At 36.4% G+C, this 16,994-nt stretch overlaps 1 protein-coding gene across 1 annotated transcript; it reads right to left on the bottom strand.

Moving 5' to 3' along the window:
- Positions 1-209: 209 nt before the first annotated feature.
- Positions 210-15,281, bottom strand: LOC117905164 (zinc finger protein VAR3, chloroplastic). The gene is made up of 7 exons (XM_034818089.1): positions 14,826-15,281; positions 12,261-12,378; positions 11,685-12,028; positions 11,035-11,151; positions 1,931-2,047; positions 925-1,023; positions 210-797 (listed from the first exon to the last, which is right to left on the bottom strand). The coding sequence occupies exons 1-7, from the start codon at positions 15,140-15,142 to the stop codon at positions 677-679; spliced, it is 1,233 nt and encodes a 410-aa protein (XP_034673980.1). The 5' UTR covers positions 15,143-15,281; the 3' UTR covers positions 210-676.
- Positions 15,282-16,994: the final 1,713 nt, after the last annotated feature.

Genomic DNA, 16,994 nt, shown 5'->3' with positions numbered 1-16,994 from the left:
TGTCTAAATCCCACTTCATATAAGGCAGATAAGGCCAGTTAGATGCAATTCCATCAGTCAAAATTTCACATTATTATTGATTTTGATAAATTAATTTGGATGAATCCTATGGAAAGTCCAAAGGGCTAGGCCATAGAGCCATAGAGGGTTCCTTGGTTACCATTTTGAGGAACTGTTTGAATGTGAGACAAAAAGGGACAGACAAACAATGGGAAAACATGTCGAGAAAACCTGCTCATTTCTTCTTTCTCTGTGGATATCAACTTCCAACACTTCTTATGTTGCAGAAAATTCAAGGCAATTCTCCAGAACGGGCACTGTGGACTATGGTATCAAACTGGTTGATATGTGAATATCTGATCTACCCTACCATAAATAGCATGAGAAGCCATAAATATGATGGGAACTTCAGTCACCAACCACCAAATCCAGCCTTTTGGCTTCTGTGAATAGGCAAATAAGAAACTTACAAGAAAATGAAAACATAACAGCCAAAATAATATAAGATGAGAAAGCCTGAAAAATCCATCTCGCCAATTGTACAGAGAGACAGCAGGGGGTGGGGGGGCAGGGGCGGGGGTCTGTGCTGGATAGGTATGTCATGCAATAAGCTCATCATGACCATTTCCATGTATAAATTGATGTGTCTGAGCTTGTCAAAGGGACTACCTAGCCCTTATCCAAGATTACTAGGCTTCTTCCATACATGCTCTTCATATGGTGTTGCTGCCTCTTTGGGCTGGTCACGATTGCACTTCAGGCAGACAGTGTTTCTTCTGTAATTCACGAAATCACATCTGCAGAAAGCAATCCATGCATGAATAATTTTACAACTTAACCTCAAATCCCATCGTATGATGTGTGCACAAGCACGTGTGTGTGTGTTTGAGAGAGAGACAGAAAGATGGTGTGAGAGACACTCACGAGGGGCATTCCCATTCTCCAGGATTTAACTGTCTCTTGGGCCGTGGCTCTCTGCAGCGGAAACACTCAGTTTTGCTAGCAAAATTCATGAACGCACACCTGCAAGAAAGAATTTGAGTGATGAGGACATAAAAATTCTTCAGGTGAACAAAAGTTAGATTAAGCAAATTACAAAAGGAAGTTCATGTCAGAGGTGATAATTCCTTCGAAAACTAAACACAAAGTCCACCCCAGAGATGATAATCCAACAGCAATGTTATGTCTGTGGCTCCCATCTTTAGGATGTAAATCCAGTACATACCAGAAGGATATTCTAGCTTCTTTTATTCCTTGTTACACCACTAAAGAGGGTCAAAATGCATGTGGTTTACTTATTGTCACATCAGAATGAAGACTTTAAAATGTCTAACAAGAAAGAATTCTTTAAAGAATTTTTTCTTCCTGAAAGTTTGTTAAGGAGAAAATTGATACTGTATTATGCAGGTTGTCATATCCTTATGACCTCTCCAAGGAAACCATGATCAGATTTTCCACACAAGATTAGTTCCCAGGAGAAACAGGGCTTCAATAAATGACAATAGCCTATAGTATTTAAGGTCCTGGATTTTGCTTCAAATATGAAGCACATTTAAATGAGGATACACAACATCCATAGGCCACCTTTTTCTTCATTTGACGAACTATAATCATTTTTTAGATTGTCAGAAGCAGAAAATGTATTTAGCAAATCAAAACTGATACAACAATAAACATCAGCAGCATAGCAAAGTGAAGAAAAGGAAAAAAAACAATGAAGAAAAGAAAAGGAAAATAATAGGCCATGGGGGATGACTATAAAAATTTCACTGCCAAAACAAATCATAAAGCCAAATTTGGATTATAGTGGAACATATCGCATATGCAATTATCATTCAGTGATGGTTAAAATATATGTTGTCTGCCCACCACAAGAACAAAACAATATTCCAAGAACCACAGCTTAGCAGGATGAAAATAATGAACTTACTGTGGGCAATTCCAATCTCCTTTCTTCATTGGAATATCAGCTGCATCAACCCTCTTAGGCCCTTCTGCTCTGCACTTTAGGCATCGTATATTTCTGGAAAAATTCATGAAGTTACATCTGCAACAAAATGCAAAGGACATTAGTTACCAGACTAGTAAATATAAGTCACAAGTTTGGATGCAACCCTTTGATGTTATGATACAATGAGAAGCAAAAAAAGGGGGGTTAGGGGGTGATGATATTGGACAACCCTAAGATGATTGCCTACAATCAAATAGGTGGATTAGGGTTTTTATATTTCATGGTTTAAAGAGAGGAACAAGAAATAAAGTTTATAGCAGCGAAAAAGAGAAAGAAGATAGGAAAAGAAGAGATAGAACCTTAGAGTCATACTAAGGCCTTCTAGGAATCTTACCTAGAAGAAAATCAATGGAGTCTCACCATTGAAAATTACAAAATATGCAAGAAAACATAACATTATTTAATCACCAATCAATACTTTGGTTTACATCAATTAGCCTTATTTATAGGCTTCTCTAAGAAATTCAATATCTATTAGAATTTTAATAACCTATTATGACTCTAATTCTAATTCTCCTATAACCTAATTAGCTACTCCTAATTTGACTCCAATAACTATTAATACTAATTTAATTCCAACTAATACTAATGTCCATCCTCATCAATCCCCCGACTTAACTCAATCTCAAGTTTTAGTGACTTAACCTGATCTCAAGTTTTAGTGATTTTCCATGGTAAATTGAAACCCAAAGCAATGTCTTCCATCATTTTTTTCTCCATCAACTTTTTACCACAGTAAAATAGGACTTCAAGATTTCTTGAACTTTTTCAATTTCATGCTAGGCAAGTATCAAACTTCGAAAGACTTTCCATTGTTGTGAAACAAGTTGATAGTTCTCAAAATAATTATGTGTCATTAACAAGTTTATGGTGAGTTATATGTCAAGCATAAAAGGAAGTCTATTAGGTAATTTTGTTTACCACAAGTCAGAAAAATAAAGGATAGTCCATATTTCTATTGAATGGTCCTTATCTTTCTCTTTAAATTCATCCACTTCTTTAGCCATTAGAGCAAAAATAATTTTAATTTCCATCTCTCCTTTTCAAATCAATGCATAGTAAGCACCTTTTTTGTTGTGTCTCCTCTGGCTTCTTAACTAGCAAAACTTCTTTCATTGAACTAAGGATCTTGTTAAGCTCATTATGTATGAGAGTATATGTATTTTCAAAGCCATCATATTGAACCCTTCTATCAAAAACCAAGGTCTTCCAAGCAAAATATGACTCACTTTCATCAATAAGACTCACACCATACACTCTTCAAAGTCCTTACCAAAAAGAAATGTGACCAAGCAACAAAAACTTACCAGAATGGAGGTGTTGTTAACTCATGCTACTCGAAATGGATTTGGATGTTTCTCTATTTTAAGGTTTAGTTTTTCAACAAGCTCTTGCAAAGCTATGTTTAAACTACCATCTTCATCAATGATCCTGGTACATAACCTCTGGTGGTAAGAGATACATGTACAGAAAATGCTAGTATGTTGTCACTCTTCTTGTCTTTTAACCATTGGAACAGCTAACAAGGTCGCACTACGAGACTATGGCTCCGTCATACCATCATAGCAATCACATTCTTCACTAAGTTCATCTTCATTGTAAGTCTTATCTTCCTTGGGATAATTTTCCAATTCAGATTTTGGTTCTTCAACACAAAAGTGTAAACCTTCGCTTAGGCACAACATAATGACCATGCCCACCACATAAAGCATAAAAGAGTTAGGCCTACATTTTTATTTTCAAGACTCTTGAAGTTTTACCCTTATTAGTATTTCTACAAGGCACATTCAAAGTTGGGTGATTGTTACCCCTCACCATTCACATGGTTAGAAGTTTGGAAATTTGTCGTGCCTAATGGTTTGTTAGTTGTTTAGTTAGAGAAAGTGCTCCTAATCTTCAACTTCGTTTTGTCCCATGTGTCCATAAGTAGTTGTCCAATTCTATAAAGTTGATTATCAATATTATGCCACTATAGACATATTGCTCCTTTCAACTTTACCTTCACAAAATAAACTTTTCTATTTTCAGGCATAGCATACCAATCAAAGTAATCTTCCATTGACATAATCCAAGAAAAGCTACTAGATTTAATTTCTTTTTTTTTTTTTTTGATCAATAAGCACAATATGTATAGCAAAGAGGCGTTAAAGAAGCGACTCACAGATTTACAGCATAGATCAACTCACCCCCTTACAAAAGGACCCAAAACACACGGAAAGCACAAAAAACTTTCTCCTTTAACGCATACACACTCATTCTATAAAATCTATTAAGGTCGAAGAACCATCTTTTATCCACAATTTGGTTTCCGACCAAAGTAAATACACAAAAGAAATTTTCAGCTTTTGAATGGATAGCACACCGTCCTCAAAAGCAATTGAATTCCTAGCCTTTCAAATAACCCAAAACAAGCATAACGGTCCCAGTTGCCACGCCACCTTCCTCTTCTTGCCCACAAAAGAGTCTCTCCAATCTAAAAGGGTTTCCTTTACCGAATGCAGAAAGACCCAAGAAACTCTAAAAAAAGAGAGGAGCAATGTCCACACCTCCCTTGTTCTTTCACAATGAAGGAGGAGGTGGTCAATCGACTCCCCACTCTTTTGGCACAGAAAGCACCTATTTGCCAACTTAAAGTAATTTCTTATAAAATTCAACAACTTAAAGGGGTGTACCTTTTTTGTCCCAACATCATCTTACTCAAAAAGTTTTCCCCTTCTTTGAATTCCCATCATAAAATTGTCTTGTTCTCCTTGTGGTCTATATGGCAATTGTCCAAATTGATGGCATGCAATCTCATCTTTTTTTTTTTGATTGGCAAACACACAAAGAAGCATATATTAGCAAGGAGCCCCAAAAACAGGCCCAAAAGCATACAGGGAGTATACAAGAGGCGCCTAAGGGCACAAAAAGAAGCAGAAATACAATACCAGCCCTCACCTAGCACCTAGCCAATCAAAAAAACCGAGTAAAGAGAGAGGACCTTCATTTACAACTGGTTTAGACCACACCCAAAGATTACAAACAAAAGAATTTTTCAACCTATTCAACGATAGCTCCTCATTGTCAAAGGCAATCCTATTTCTTTCCTTCCACACCGCCCAAAAGATACACAAAGGGGCAGCCTTCCACACCTTTCTGCGCTTCTTGCCCATATTAAATCCACTCCACCCACTAAGAGTATCTCTAACCGAATAAGGCAGGACCCAAGAAACACCAAAAAGAGCAAATAATAATTCCCATAACACTCTAGCCTTGGAGCACTGAATAAGAATATGATCAATAGATTCTTCTTCCTCACAGCAAAGAAAGCATTTGTTGGCTAAACACCGACCCCTCTTCTTGAGTTGATCCAAAGTTAATACCTTACCCCAAAAAGCTTCCCAAGCAAAGAAACCCACTTTAGTAGGCACACAAGGATTCCATATAATATTGATAGGGAATTGAACACCTCTTCTTGAATCTAAAATGCTATAAAGAGATTTAACTGAGAAAATCCCATCCTTTGTCTCTTTCCACAACAAACAATCTTCCACAAGAGGATTAAGCCTCCTCCCCCGAATTATCACAAGTAATCTCTCCACCTCCTCCACCTCCCAGTCATTAAAGGGCCTAGAGAATCTGGGACTCCAAACCCCTTCACCTCCAGAATGGTCCCACATCTCCTCTATCCAAGCCTCTTTATAAGCTGCAAAGGCATACAAAGAGGGGAATGAATTACAGAGAGTGGAGTTCCCACACCAATTATCTTTCCAAAATTTCACCCTTCTACCATTTCCCACAGAGAAGCCCACCCTGTTTTGCAAAAGAGCACCTTCCTTCCTTATATCCTTCCAAAAACCAACTCCAAAGCCCTCCCTGACCTCTTTAGAGTACCACCCCCCTTCTTCCTCCCCGAACTTCCTACTAATGACACGCCTCCATAGTTTATCCCTTTCATTTGCAAAGCGCCAATTCCATTTACAAAGAAGAGCCTTATTGAGAATAGACAAACGTCTAACTCCCAAACCACCCTTACTCTTATCCATACACACGATATCCCATTTTACTAGATGAGGCTTTTTCTCCAAAGCTCCTCCTCCCCATAAAAAATCCCTTTGAATTTTTTCCAATCTTAAACTAACCGCTCTAGGAATTCGAAGTAACGACATCAAATATATAGGCATACTTGACAAGGTACTCCGAATAAGGGTCATTCTCCCGCCTTTAGAGATGAATTGCCTTTTCCACTTGGCAAGCCTTTTTCGGAACCTTTCTTCCACTCCATCCCAAACGGCCACGGACTTATGATTCGCCCCCAAAGGGATCCCCAAGTAAGTAGTTGGCAGCCTACCCACTTTACAACCAACCTCAAGAGCCAACAACTCCAAATTCTCTACTCTCCCAACCGGCAAGATTTCGCTCTTATCCAAATTGATTCTCAATCCTGATAAGGCTTCAAACCACATCAACAACCAGCTCAAATAAGTCATCTGATCTAGGGATGAATCACAAAAAACTAGAGTATCGTCAGCGAACAGCAAATGAGAAACCAACGCCCCGTCGCCTCTTCTACCTTTTATCCTGCATCCTGAAAGGAAACCCCCTCTCACAGCCCTATGAATAAGCCTACTAAAAGCCTCCATCCCAATCACAAAAAGATAAGGAGAAAGAGGATCTCCCTGACGCAAACCCCTTGAACTATTGAAGAAGCCCTCTGGGGTACCATTGATTAATACCGAAAAAGTTGCTGTGGAAATACACCAAGATATCCAACCAGTCCACCTCTCCCCAAATCCCATTCTTTGCAAAACCGACAACAAGAAATTCCAGTTTAGATGGTCGTAAGCCTTTTCTATATCCAGCTTACACAACACACCGTTCTCCTTACTTTTCAGCATTGAGTCTATTGCCTCATTGGCAATTAGGGCTGCATCTAGAATTTGTCTACCTTCAACGAATGCATTCTGAGCTGAAGACACCACCTTTCCCATGACCTTTTTGAGTCTGTTAGCTAACACTTTCGCCAACAGTTTATACAACCCCCCTACCAAACTTATCGGTCTAAAATCCCTAAGATCCTCCGCACCCGCCTTTTTAGGGATAAGGACCAGAAAAGTTGAATTAAGGCTCCTTACGAATCTGCCACGCTCATGAAATTCCTTAAAGAAGCCCATAACCTCTACTTTCACAAACTCCCAACTAAATTGCCAAAATCTGAGAGAAAAGCCGTCTGGTCCAGGAGCCTTGTCTCCATTCATATCTGATAAAGCGGAAAAGACCTCCTCCTCTGTAAACACCTCCTCCAACCTGGCTGCCTCCTCACCATCAATCCTATTAAAAGCCAAACCATCCATAGATGGATGCCATTCACCAGGATCAGTCAAAAGATTCTTAAAGCTCCAACCACCCCTCCCTTAATTTCCTGCTCCTCTGTTAACCAAGTTCCATTCACCTTAATCTTAGACAAGCAATTTTTCCTTCTATGAGAGTTGGCCATCTTATGAAAAAAGCCAGTATTTTTGTCTCCCTCCTTCAACCACACCTCTCTTGATTTTTGCCTCCAAGAAATTTCCTCCATGAGAACCCATTTTTCAAAGTTCTCTTTTGCCTCCTTTCTAGCCTCCAGCTCCTCCATTGATAAAACACGTCCCTTCTCCTGATTATCCCAGAAATCCACTTTATCCAAAGCCAATTTCTTATTCACTCCCACCTTTCCAAAAACCTCATGCAATCTCATAACTTCCAGCTCCTCCATGCAATCTCATCTTCAATTGGTCATTTTTCTTAACTCTTTTCTAATAACTTCATGATCTCATCAAGTTTGCTATTTAGTTGTAGTATAGCATCTTGATGGGATTCTTGTGTGGCACAAATTTCCTCTAAGCGTGTTACAATAGCATATTGATTGTTAGAAGCATTTTTTAAACTCATGCTTGCATAAGTTGCTCCGTCCGTCAATGCATATGCCTTCAAGCCAAGATATTTTGGCTTTGATAGCAAAATTGATGTAGGAAAACCCTCGGATGGTTGCCTACAATCAAATAGGTGGGCTAGGGTTTTTAACTTTTAGAATTTAAGGAGAGGAACTAGGGATGAAGTTTATGGCAGCGAAAAATAAAATAAAAAATATATAGAGAAAGAAGATAGGAGAATAAGGGATAAAACCTTAGAGTCGTACTAAGCCTTCTAGGAGTCTCACCTAGAAGAGCATCAATGGAGTCTCACCATTGAGAATTGCAAAATATATAAGAAAGTGTAATATTATTTAATTATCAATCAATACTTTGGTTTACATTAATTACTCTTATTTAGAGGTTTCTCTAAAAAATCCAAAGTCTACTAGAATTCTAATAATACTCCTAATTTGACTCCAATAAATATTAACCCTAATTTAATTCCAACTAATACTAATGCCCATCCTCATCAAGAGATGTCTTTTGAGGTTTTAAAAATAGTGCTGCTACATGAACAACTAGAGATGGCATGACTTCCAGGCAAGGGATTCTCAGAACATCATCAAAGGAACTGATTCTAGCACATTTCAACTATACACAATAAAGCTACTTTGGTCACTTGAAGGCATTTGTGGAATAAAACATTATGCATATTTCTCCAAAATTTAAGGATGATGAGAACTTGCAGAATGTAGCTGCAATTTCAATATGCATCCATTGTTTGGCATGTTAAAGCAGACAAGCAGTTGTTAAACAGAAAAGAAAATTGGAAACATTAGAACTTGCATTCACTCTAAATGAAACTATCAAAAAATCCAAGACTTAGCAAAGCTTGTCAAAAATGCATCCTTTACTGAAGATTCTTCGTTATTTGTAATTTTGCATGTTTTTGAATGTGAAATTAACATCACTTGACACATACACCAGAACTCCACCTTCACTTTATACACACACATACATAAGAAATCTAGGCATCTAGACTTAGGACAACCACCCCCTGTTACAACCCCTGCCAAGGCCCAGATATGATCACAAGTGCCCAGGGTCACTAAAGCATGCAATTTCTAATTTTACATATAATTATTTATTATTGATTCAACTCACTTATCTCTCTATGGTTAAAATCATATAATATGAGTTCTAAATTATCATTTTTGCTATCCATAAAAATAGATACCTTTAGATTTACAGAAATAAAAAAATAAAAATAAAAAACTTAGCTTTAAATAATTTGAAAAATGCATATAAAATTGTCAATTAACAACTCAAAATTTTAACTAGGAGATATATAAATTTATAAAACAAAATGTTGATCTTAAAACAAAAAAAACAAACTCAAATAAAGCTTACAAAAACAGAAATATAGCTTTTCTTTATGTTGAACAACAATTTTTTCTAAAAGCTTAAACTGTTAAAATTTAAGTAATGTACATCACACTCTCTAATACCCTCCCTGACGTTCAGCCTGATACCCGCACATGAAGAGATACAAGGCCATCAGCAAACAATCACGATCATCTCCTTTGCACATGCATGTGGGCTCAATAATTTGAGAAAACAAACAAATGGTAAGGTTCAAACTCATGACTTTCCACTAAATGAGGTTCTAATGCCATGTCAAATAAAAAAATTTCCTAGAAGCTCAAGCTATTAGAATTAGGGCCCATAATGTATATCATTGCTCTCTAACAGTTTATACATCCTATTAGTAAACAGAAATATGGTATATCTTCAAGAAAGCAAAAACAGATTTTTCAAAATAGACACAAATTATCCCATATCTTTGGGAAAATGCTTCTATGTTCTAACATGCAAATATGACTTCAGCTTCTCAAAAATGTTACAGCAACCTTTCCCACCAAAAGAATTTAACAGGCTTCCAATATAAATTTAAACCTTTTTATAAAGGTTAATGTCCATAACTAAAATGAGAAACTTCTAATCTACAGAACTATATAGACATAAACTTTAATATCCATGCCTAAAAATGGAAAACTTCTAATCTGCAGAACCCTATAGACATATACCAGAAAGAGGGGAACTAAATGGACTCTAATAAAAAAAAGGAGAAATCAAATAGTAAAATTCCATTAATACAGAGATAATTCCATGATAAGATTAGAAGTTACAATACAAATAAGTTATAAAGAATTTTCTTAAGCCTCATACAGCATGATACAGCATATAAATGATACAAAACGATATGCCACCCCATAACACCTGAGCTGAATCTGGAGTAATTAGAAGGTCCAACCAAAGATCATCTGTGCAGACTGTAATCAACCTTTTCTCACACTTTTTTATGGCATATGGAGATTGCTAGAGTAAATATCTTGCATAGACAGGGACTTGATACAGTATAAACATGTCAAGACAGAAGGTAAAAGGACACTGACACAGTAAGCATGTGAAAATGGTAAGCCCAACATCCATGCATGTTGCCATATGCTTGCTTCTTCTATTTTATTCCCAGATACGTATACTTTGCATATAAACTATCATTTAGTTTTTTTTTTCTTCACAATCATATACTCCATTCTGAAAATGAAAGGAAAATCACATTGGTAATGCTGCTACATGTCCAGCACATGTAAGCTGAGTACTAGAAATTCAAGAAAAGAATTGCTCCTAACATTTTGTGTGTCCTGGGTTTGTCTCATGTGTCAGAAGGAGTGCTCGAGGAGTGTTACAGAGTCTGTCTAACAGAGACAACAAGAGCATGCCACCTTTGTGTAAGCATTTGGCTACTTAGCTGGCCATGAGACCATAAATCAACACCTTATTTCAATGGCTCAATGGATCTATTTCTTGACACTCAGTATGATACCCCTTGGGTCCAAATATACCACCATACAAGCATGTTATGATATCACCATAAAGCTTTGAAAGATATACTTGTTAAACTTAATATATGGTATGAACATTATAAAACCACAGTATCCAAAGACTGCATCATATACAAGTGTATCCAAAGACCACATCATATGCAAGTGACTAATGAGGGTGGTGGTGACACATAATCTGTCCATTAAAATCACCAATCGTAAACTTAATTATTAGTTGAAGCTATTAAGACAATTGGAAACTTACTCAGGACAGGTCCAATCTCCTTTCTTCATTTCAACCACATTCAAACTATCTCTTTTAGGGCCATCTTCACGGCATTTCATGCATTGTGTATTTCTAGCAAAATTCAAGAAATTGCAGCTACAACAAAATTGACAAACAATCAGTTCATGGACAAATAAGAATATTATAACCAATTTAGAATGCAAGGCATGGAAAAGAACAAAGACAACAACGTTACAAGAGGGAAGACAACAAGACATTTGAAAGTCATCTTTAGACAACAAGAGTTAAAAGTGTCTTTGGTATTCAATTCAGACATTAACCTAAGGAAATTATGAAACGATTAAACATAGCAAGGTGAATTTTCATTGAATGGTTGGATCCAGATGTGGGTACTAGGTCCATCAATTTTATGGGATTGATTTTGGAGCATCTCCATCAAAATAAAAATAAATAAATAAAAAGAAGGTTAATTTCACCCACCTCCCCTCAGGATTTGGTTAAATACACTTGACCCTAGTTGGTTTGATTAAGTGTATTTAGCCAAAAACCTCAAAGGAGGTGAATGAAATTAACCCTAAAAAAAATCAACAATAATTATTTTAAAGCTTTTAAGGAATAAAACCTTAAGCTAAAACGTTTAAACTAAAAAGGTTTCCAATGGTACTTACTTAGGACAGATCCAATCTCCTTTCTTCATTTGAACATTTTGAGGCATTTCATCATCTGTGAGATTCATATGTTGTTCCTTACGACGTGGAGGTATGGCAGCAGGTTTTGCAAGTGCTGGGTCAAGAGGTGTGTCGCTCAGTTCAATCAACTCTGAAAGCAGTTTCCTTGCTGATACCTCAACAAGCTCTCTACCAGGAGGTTTCTCTCCTGAAGTAACAAGTGGATCTAGAGCATAGAACAACAAAATACGCACAATATCTACTGTACGGGCAGCTGCTTCAGATTCCTTTAGCAACACATAGGCTCTATCACATGATCCTCGCAAATTGCAGGCACTACATACCTGTGTGCATAAATGTTTCAATCAAACCAAAAGCCATAGCTCTTATGGTCCTGGGCAACAAAAATACCATCCCAAAATTGACTGTAAACCAAATTATAAAAATAAATGAATAACAAGAAAAAAAAAAAAGAACTATAATAACAGGTAAATAAAATTATATCTAGTATCCATTTTTATAGCTCAAACACATTTCATCAATGATGAATTATAATAAATAAAAAGCAAACCATACATCTCCTTCATCTAATCGCACAAATGCTCTCAACCTTTTTGCTGAATTAACAGCTTTTCGAAAAAGGTTGGGGCAGCCACCCTCCACAACAGTTTGAATATCTTTTCTGGACAATGAGCTGCATTGAAAAAGCAAAGGAGGTTAAATTTAGGACTTCACAAAAGCATTTTAAGACTTCACAAATATACTCATGCAATTTACACACAACAGATTATTGAATTCAAGTCTATGCTGACTACAGTGGAGTAGGCACAATAAATATTATTAATTCTTTTGATAGACAAGCAAAAAAAATTATTAAAAGTTCCTAGAAAAGAAGCGCACTAAAGTATAGAAAGCATATAAAAAAATAGCCAAAAGGCAAGCCTAAGAAAGAGGGGAAAAAAAAACCCCTCCCTTAATGCCCAATCTGTAAACATCCTAAACCACATCAAAAGTGTGGAAAGAAATGTGGATTTGAGCAATTTTTTTATTTTTTTTCTTGATAGGTAAAATGTGGATTTGAGCAATTGATCCATTTGTTCCTCGCTTTCTAACAATCTCTGATTTTTATCCTTCCAAATAGTTCATAAAATGCACAAAGAAGCAGCCCTCCAAACCTTCTCACACTGTTTCTGATAAAAAAAACAAAAGAACAAAAAAATCATTCCTTGAGTTGCTCCCTAAACAAACAACCTCATTTTTTGTAGGAACCCAAGGATTCCAAATTACCCCCACATGAAAAAGATATTGACCTTGTAGGCACTAAAACATAATAGAAGGATAGGTTTAGAAACTTTTTACTCCTCAAATCCATCTAAATCATCCTATCCTCCTCGTCTCTATTCACAAACTTTTCTTGAAATATTGAGAAACGTGTCTATGCTATCCAACTCCCAATGACCTTCCTTACCTACCTAGTCCCTGAAATCAGCCACTCAAGCAACCTTTGTGGAAGCTACAACAAATAATAGAAAGACACTCAAAGGGCAATTCCCATACCATCTACCCTCTTATCACTACCCAGAATAAAGGAGGTTCTACATTTGACAAAATATCTCCTAAAACCCATTTATAGACCAACTCTAAACTCATCTCTCACTTTGCATTTCATGAGAAAATCAAACCCCTCTCATTCTCCAAACTTCCTAGTGATAACTTACTCTCACAGGGACTCACTTTTTAAAGATATCTCCAACTCTACTCACCAAAAACTGCCTTTTTAAGAGAAGAGAGGTATTTAATTCCAAGTCCCCCTTTTTGCTTTTCTATGAAGACAATCAATCATTTTACCAAATGAGACCTTTGTTTCATATGCTCACCCAAAAAAAAAAAGTCTTGTTAAATCTTCCCATGCCTCAAGATTGCCTTTTTTTGTGATAACAAACAAGGACATGAAATATATAGGCAGTGGAATAAGGTGTTTCTGATCATGTAAGCCTCACACCTCTTGATAGATATTGCTACATAATTAGCCTCTTGAGAAATCCTTTTTATACCGTATTCTAGAATGACGTCAATTTGAAAGAAAGCACCCAAAGGAAAAACCCATGTAAGTAGTAGGAAGTTTGCCCAACCCTGCAACCTAATAAGGCAGCCAACTCCTCTACATTGGCTACCCTCCCAATGGGAAAAACTCACTCTTCTCAAAATGGATTTTTAACCTAAAGATAGCTTTAAACCATAGGAAAGTCCAACTTTAAAATAACAACTGGTCTTAAGAAGGTTCAAAGAAAACAAGGGTCTCCATATCTCCGGTATTGTTTTGCAGAGAAAAGATGAGACAAATCCATCCCCTCTTCATCCCTTCCCCTCACCTTTAAGCTTCAGAAAAAACCTCCCTACCTGACCATCTACAAAAGAGGACTAAGAGCCTGCATTGCTCAAATGAATAGATAGGGAAAAAAGGGGTTCCCCTGTCCCAAACCTTTTCTATTAAATAACACAGAAAGCCTTGTTATAGATATTCAATCCATTAACAACCAAAGTCTACTTTTCCAAGAATTTCTAGCTGAAAAGAAAAAAGCTGGAGTTCCATAAATATTATTACTAGAATAGTGAAAAACAAAAACAAAGTTATACAAAAGGACCAATAACCAAGTAACACTCCTATTTTCAATGTTCATTAGAATATACATACACAATGGCGGCACTCTCTTAAAAGAACATAAAACTCTTATCGATAGCTCTCTAACTAGTTTGTGCATCTACACTTATCTTAACTCTTGGATTGAAATTTCTAACTACAAAAAATGTCATCTCTTAGAAGGTCAAAAACTCTTATTAAGAGCTCTCTAGCCATTTGCACATCTATTTTCGTCCTTCCTCTCCATTTTCCAGGAAGAGAGCGAGCAAGACTCGACCATGCATTGGTGTTTGGATTTTAAACTCAAGGTTGGATGCTCAAAAGAAATTTTTTCGCCTACCAAACAAATTATAGACCGTTTGGTTCCTAACAAAGATATACGACAATAATACCAAAACAGAAAAACCTCAATCTTAAATATTCCACAGACAAGTAGTCCTAGAAAAATTTGCTTTTCCTTTTCCTGCAATTTCTAGGAACCAAACAGACGAAACTCTTACTTGAAAACGTCAAAGCGGTCACGAGCGTAGGTGAGACAAGCATCCTTGAAGACGTTCATATCAGCGTCGTAGTCGGCCGAGGCCGGAAGGGCTTCGCTAAAGTAACCTTTGGTCTTCAAGCGGTCGATGAAAGTCACCCATTCGGGCCAGGGATGGCGGTGGTGGGAGTCTGTGCTGTCGGCAGTAACAGTATCGACCGCAGCGGAACAAGTGAAACGAGATGGGGAAAAGGAGAGTCGAATTGCAGGAATTGGAGAAACGTTGGTGCGGTGGCGGAGGACTGAAGTTCCGAAGAGTGAGAATCTTGAGGCCGCCATTTTCTATGGTGTTCTAAGACGAAAGAAAGACGTAGGGATGAAAGAGCATGGAAGGAAATGGGTTTGTAATGGCTGCTGCTTCTTTTCCTCCTGTATAACAGTCGAGGGGAGGGTTTTAGCTCAGGCTTCTGGACATAGAAGGAGATAGAGCGGCCCGCGCCTGTAAACCGGCAGTCCGGGCCGGGCCGGGCCGGGCTATCTTTGGCTTGGGTTGAGCTGGGCCCTCTTGATCTTGAGTCTTGGCTTGTTTTTTGGCTGGGCTAGGCTGCCCTTCGGTTCAACGAAGAGCCTTTTCAGGCTGACCTCGGATGCGTCATGGGTGTCCTAGGCTGCCAATTTAATTTCTATTTATTAACTTCGAAAATGTAAAAAAAATATATACAACTAATTTTCTGTGTTTTTTATTTTTATAAATATTAAACATGTTTGGTAATTTTATTTTTAAATTTTTGCTTTTAAAAATGAAAAAATAAAAAAAAATACTAATTTTTGGCTTTTTTTTCCAAGTCTTGACAATGCTACTATTTTAGTTATTTTTCAAAGTAAGAATGGACTGTTTCATTTCAATAGATTTCCTGTTTTTTATTTTTAAAATAAAAACGAGACTTGTCTTCAAAAGATAATAATTTTTAAAAGCAATGTATAACTTATTTTCATCATGTTAGATGCTCGTGCATTTAAAGTATACTAAATATATGTGTTATTTATTAAAAAAATAATTTAATTAAATCACATTCTCCATCATAATGATCGTCAAAACTACACTATGAACATGGATCATTGATATATAAATTTATATACTGATTTAAACATTTATAATACAACTTTTTGTGTATTATTATTTGTAAAAATAATTAATAAGTAGATCCCTAAAAAATAATTTAATTGTCGTTATCTATTAAAACCAATTCCAACATGCACTTGTGTATAACTTATGATTAGTTGAACATGTAATATTGGAGATTGTGAATCTTCAACCAAGTTTCGAATATTTTACATTTGGATTTTCGGCTCCAACAAACATTACAGGCCTTCTTTAAGTGAACCTCAACTTGAAGCACGTGACACTCGAACTTTTCTTTTTACGAAAGCGAATAAAGGAACACTCAAACTAACATATTCAATGAACAAGTACAATTGAAGTTAGGATGAATAGATGAGTGCACTAAAAATGATTTGTGGGTGATGGTTTAATAGACCAAAAGATAATATGATAACTTTTAATGAGAAACAAGCAAGTAATGAGACAATAACATGTGTTTTCTATGCAATAAATGAAATATAACTTTCAATTTATAGGTTCCTATCGAACATAAAAAAAATCTCAAACTTGCCTTTCCCAGTCGAGCTCTACCTTTATCGATTTTGACATTAAATGCATGATAGGTGACTACTAAGGTTTGGTTAAACCTTAAACGATAATAAGTAACCCTCGACCTGGAAAAGGTTCTCTTAATCGAGAAAGTAATATTTATGAAAAATACATAAGGTTATTGTACACCCTTTAACCAATCCTTAACCAAAAAAAAATACTCGATTTGACCGATTCCCAACTAACTTAACTAGTTGGTCCTATACTTGACCTATTGGTCATTTCTCATTATAAAACTTATATTTTTCAAATTTTTTTTTCTTCTAACACTTAGACAAGATATCTAGGTGTTTTAGTAAGTCAAGTTTAAATCATTTCACCTAAAGTCCTAAGTAGAAATACTCAGTTTTAATGATATTTTAATTTTAATGCATAAACCGAGTATGAAGTAATACATGTTTTAACATGAAAAACTTAGGTGCATCCATGTATTTATTACCCTACGAATGATTCACAAGCTTAAATAGTTATTATGCACAC

The sequence above is a fragment of the Vitis riparia genome, chromosome 17 (assembly GCF_004353265.1).
Source record: "Vitis riparia cultivar Riparia Gloire de Montpellier isolate 1030 chromosome 17, EGFV_Vit.rip_1.0, whole genome shotgun sequence".
Lineage (NCBI taxonomy): Eukaryota > Viridiplantae > Streptophyta > Magnoliopsida > Vitales > Vitaceae > Vitis > Vitis riparia.
Note: the sequence above shows the minus strand (reverse complement) of the source record. Positions and strands in the feature narration are given on the sequence as shown.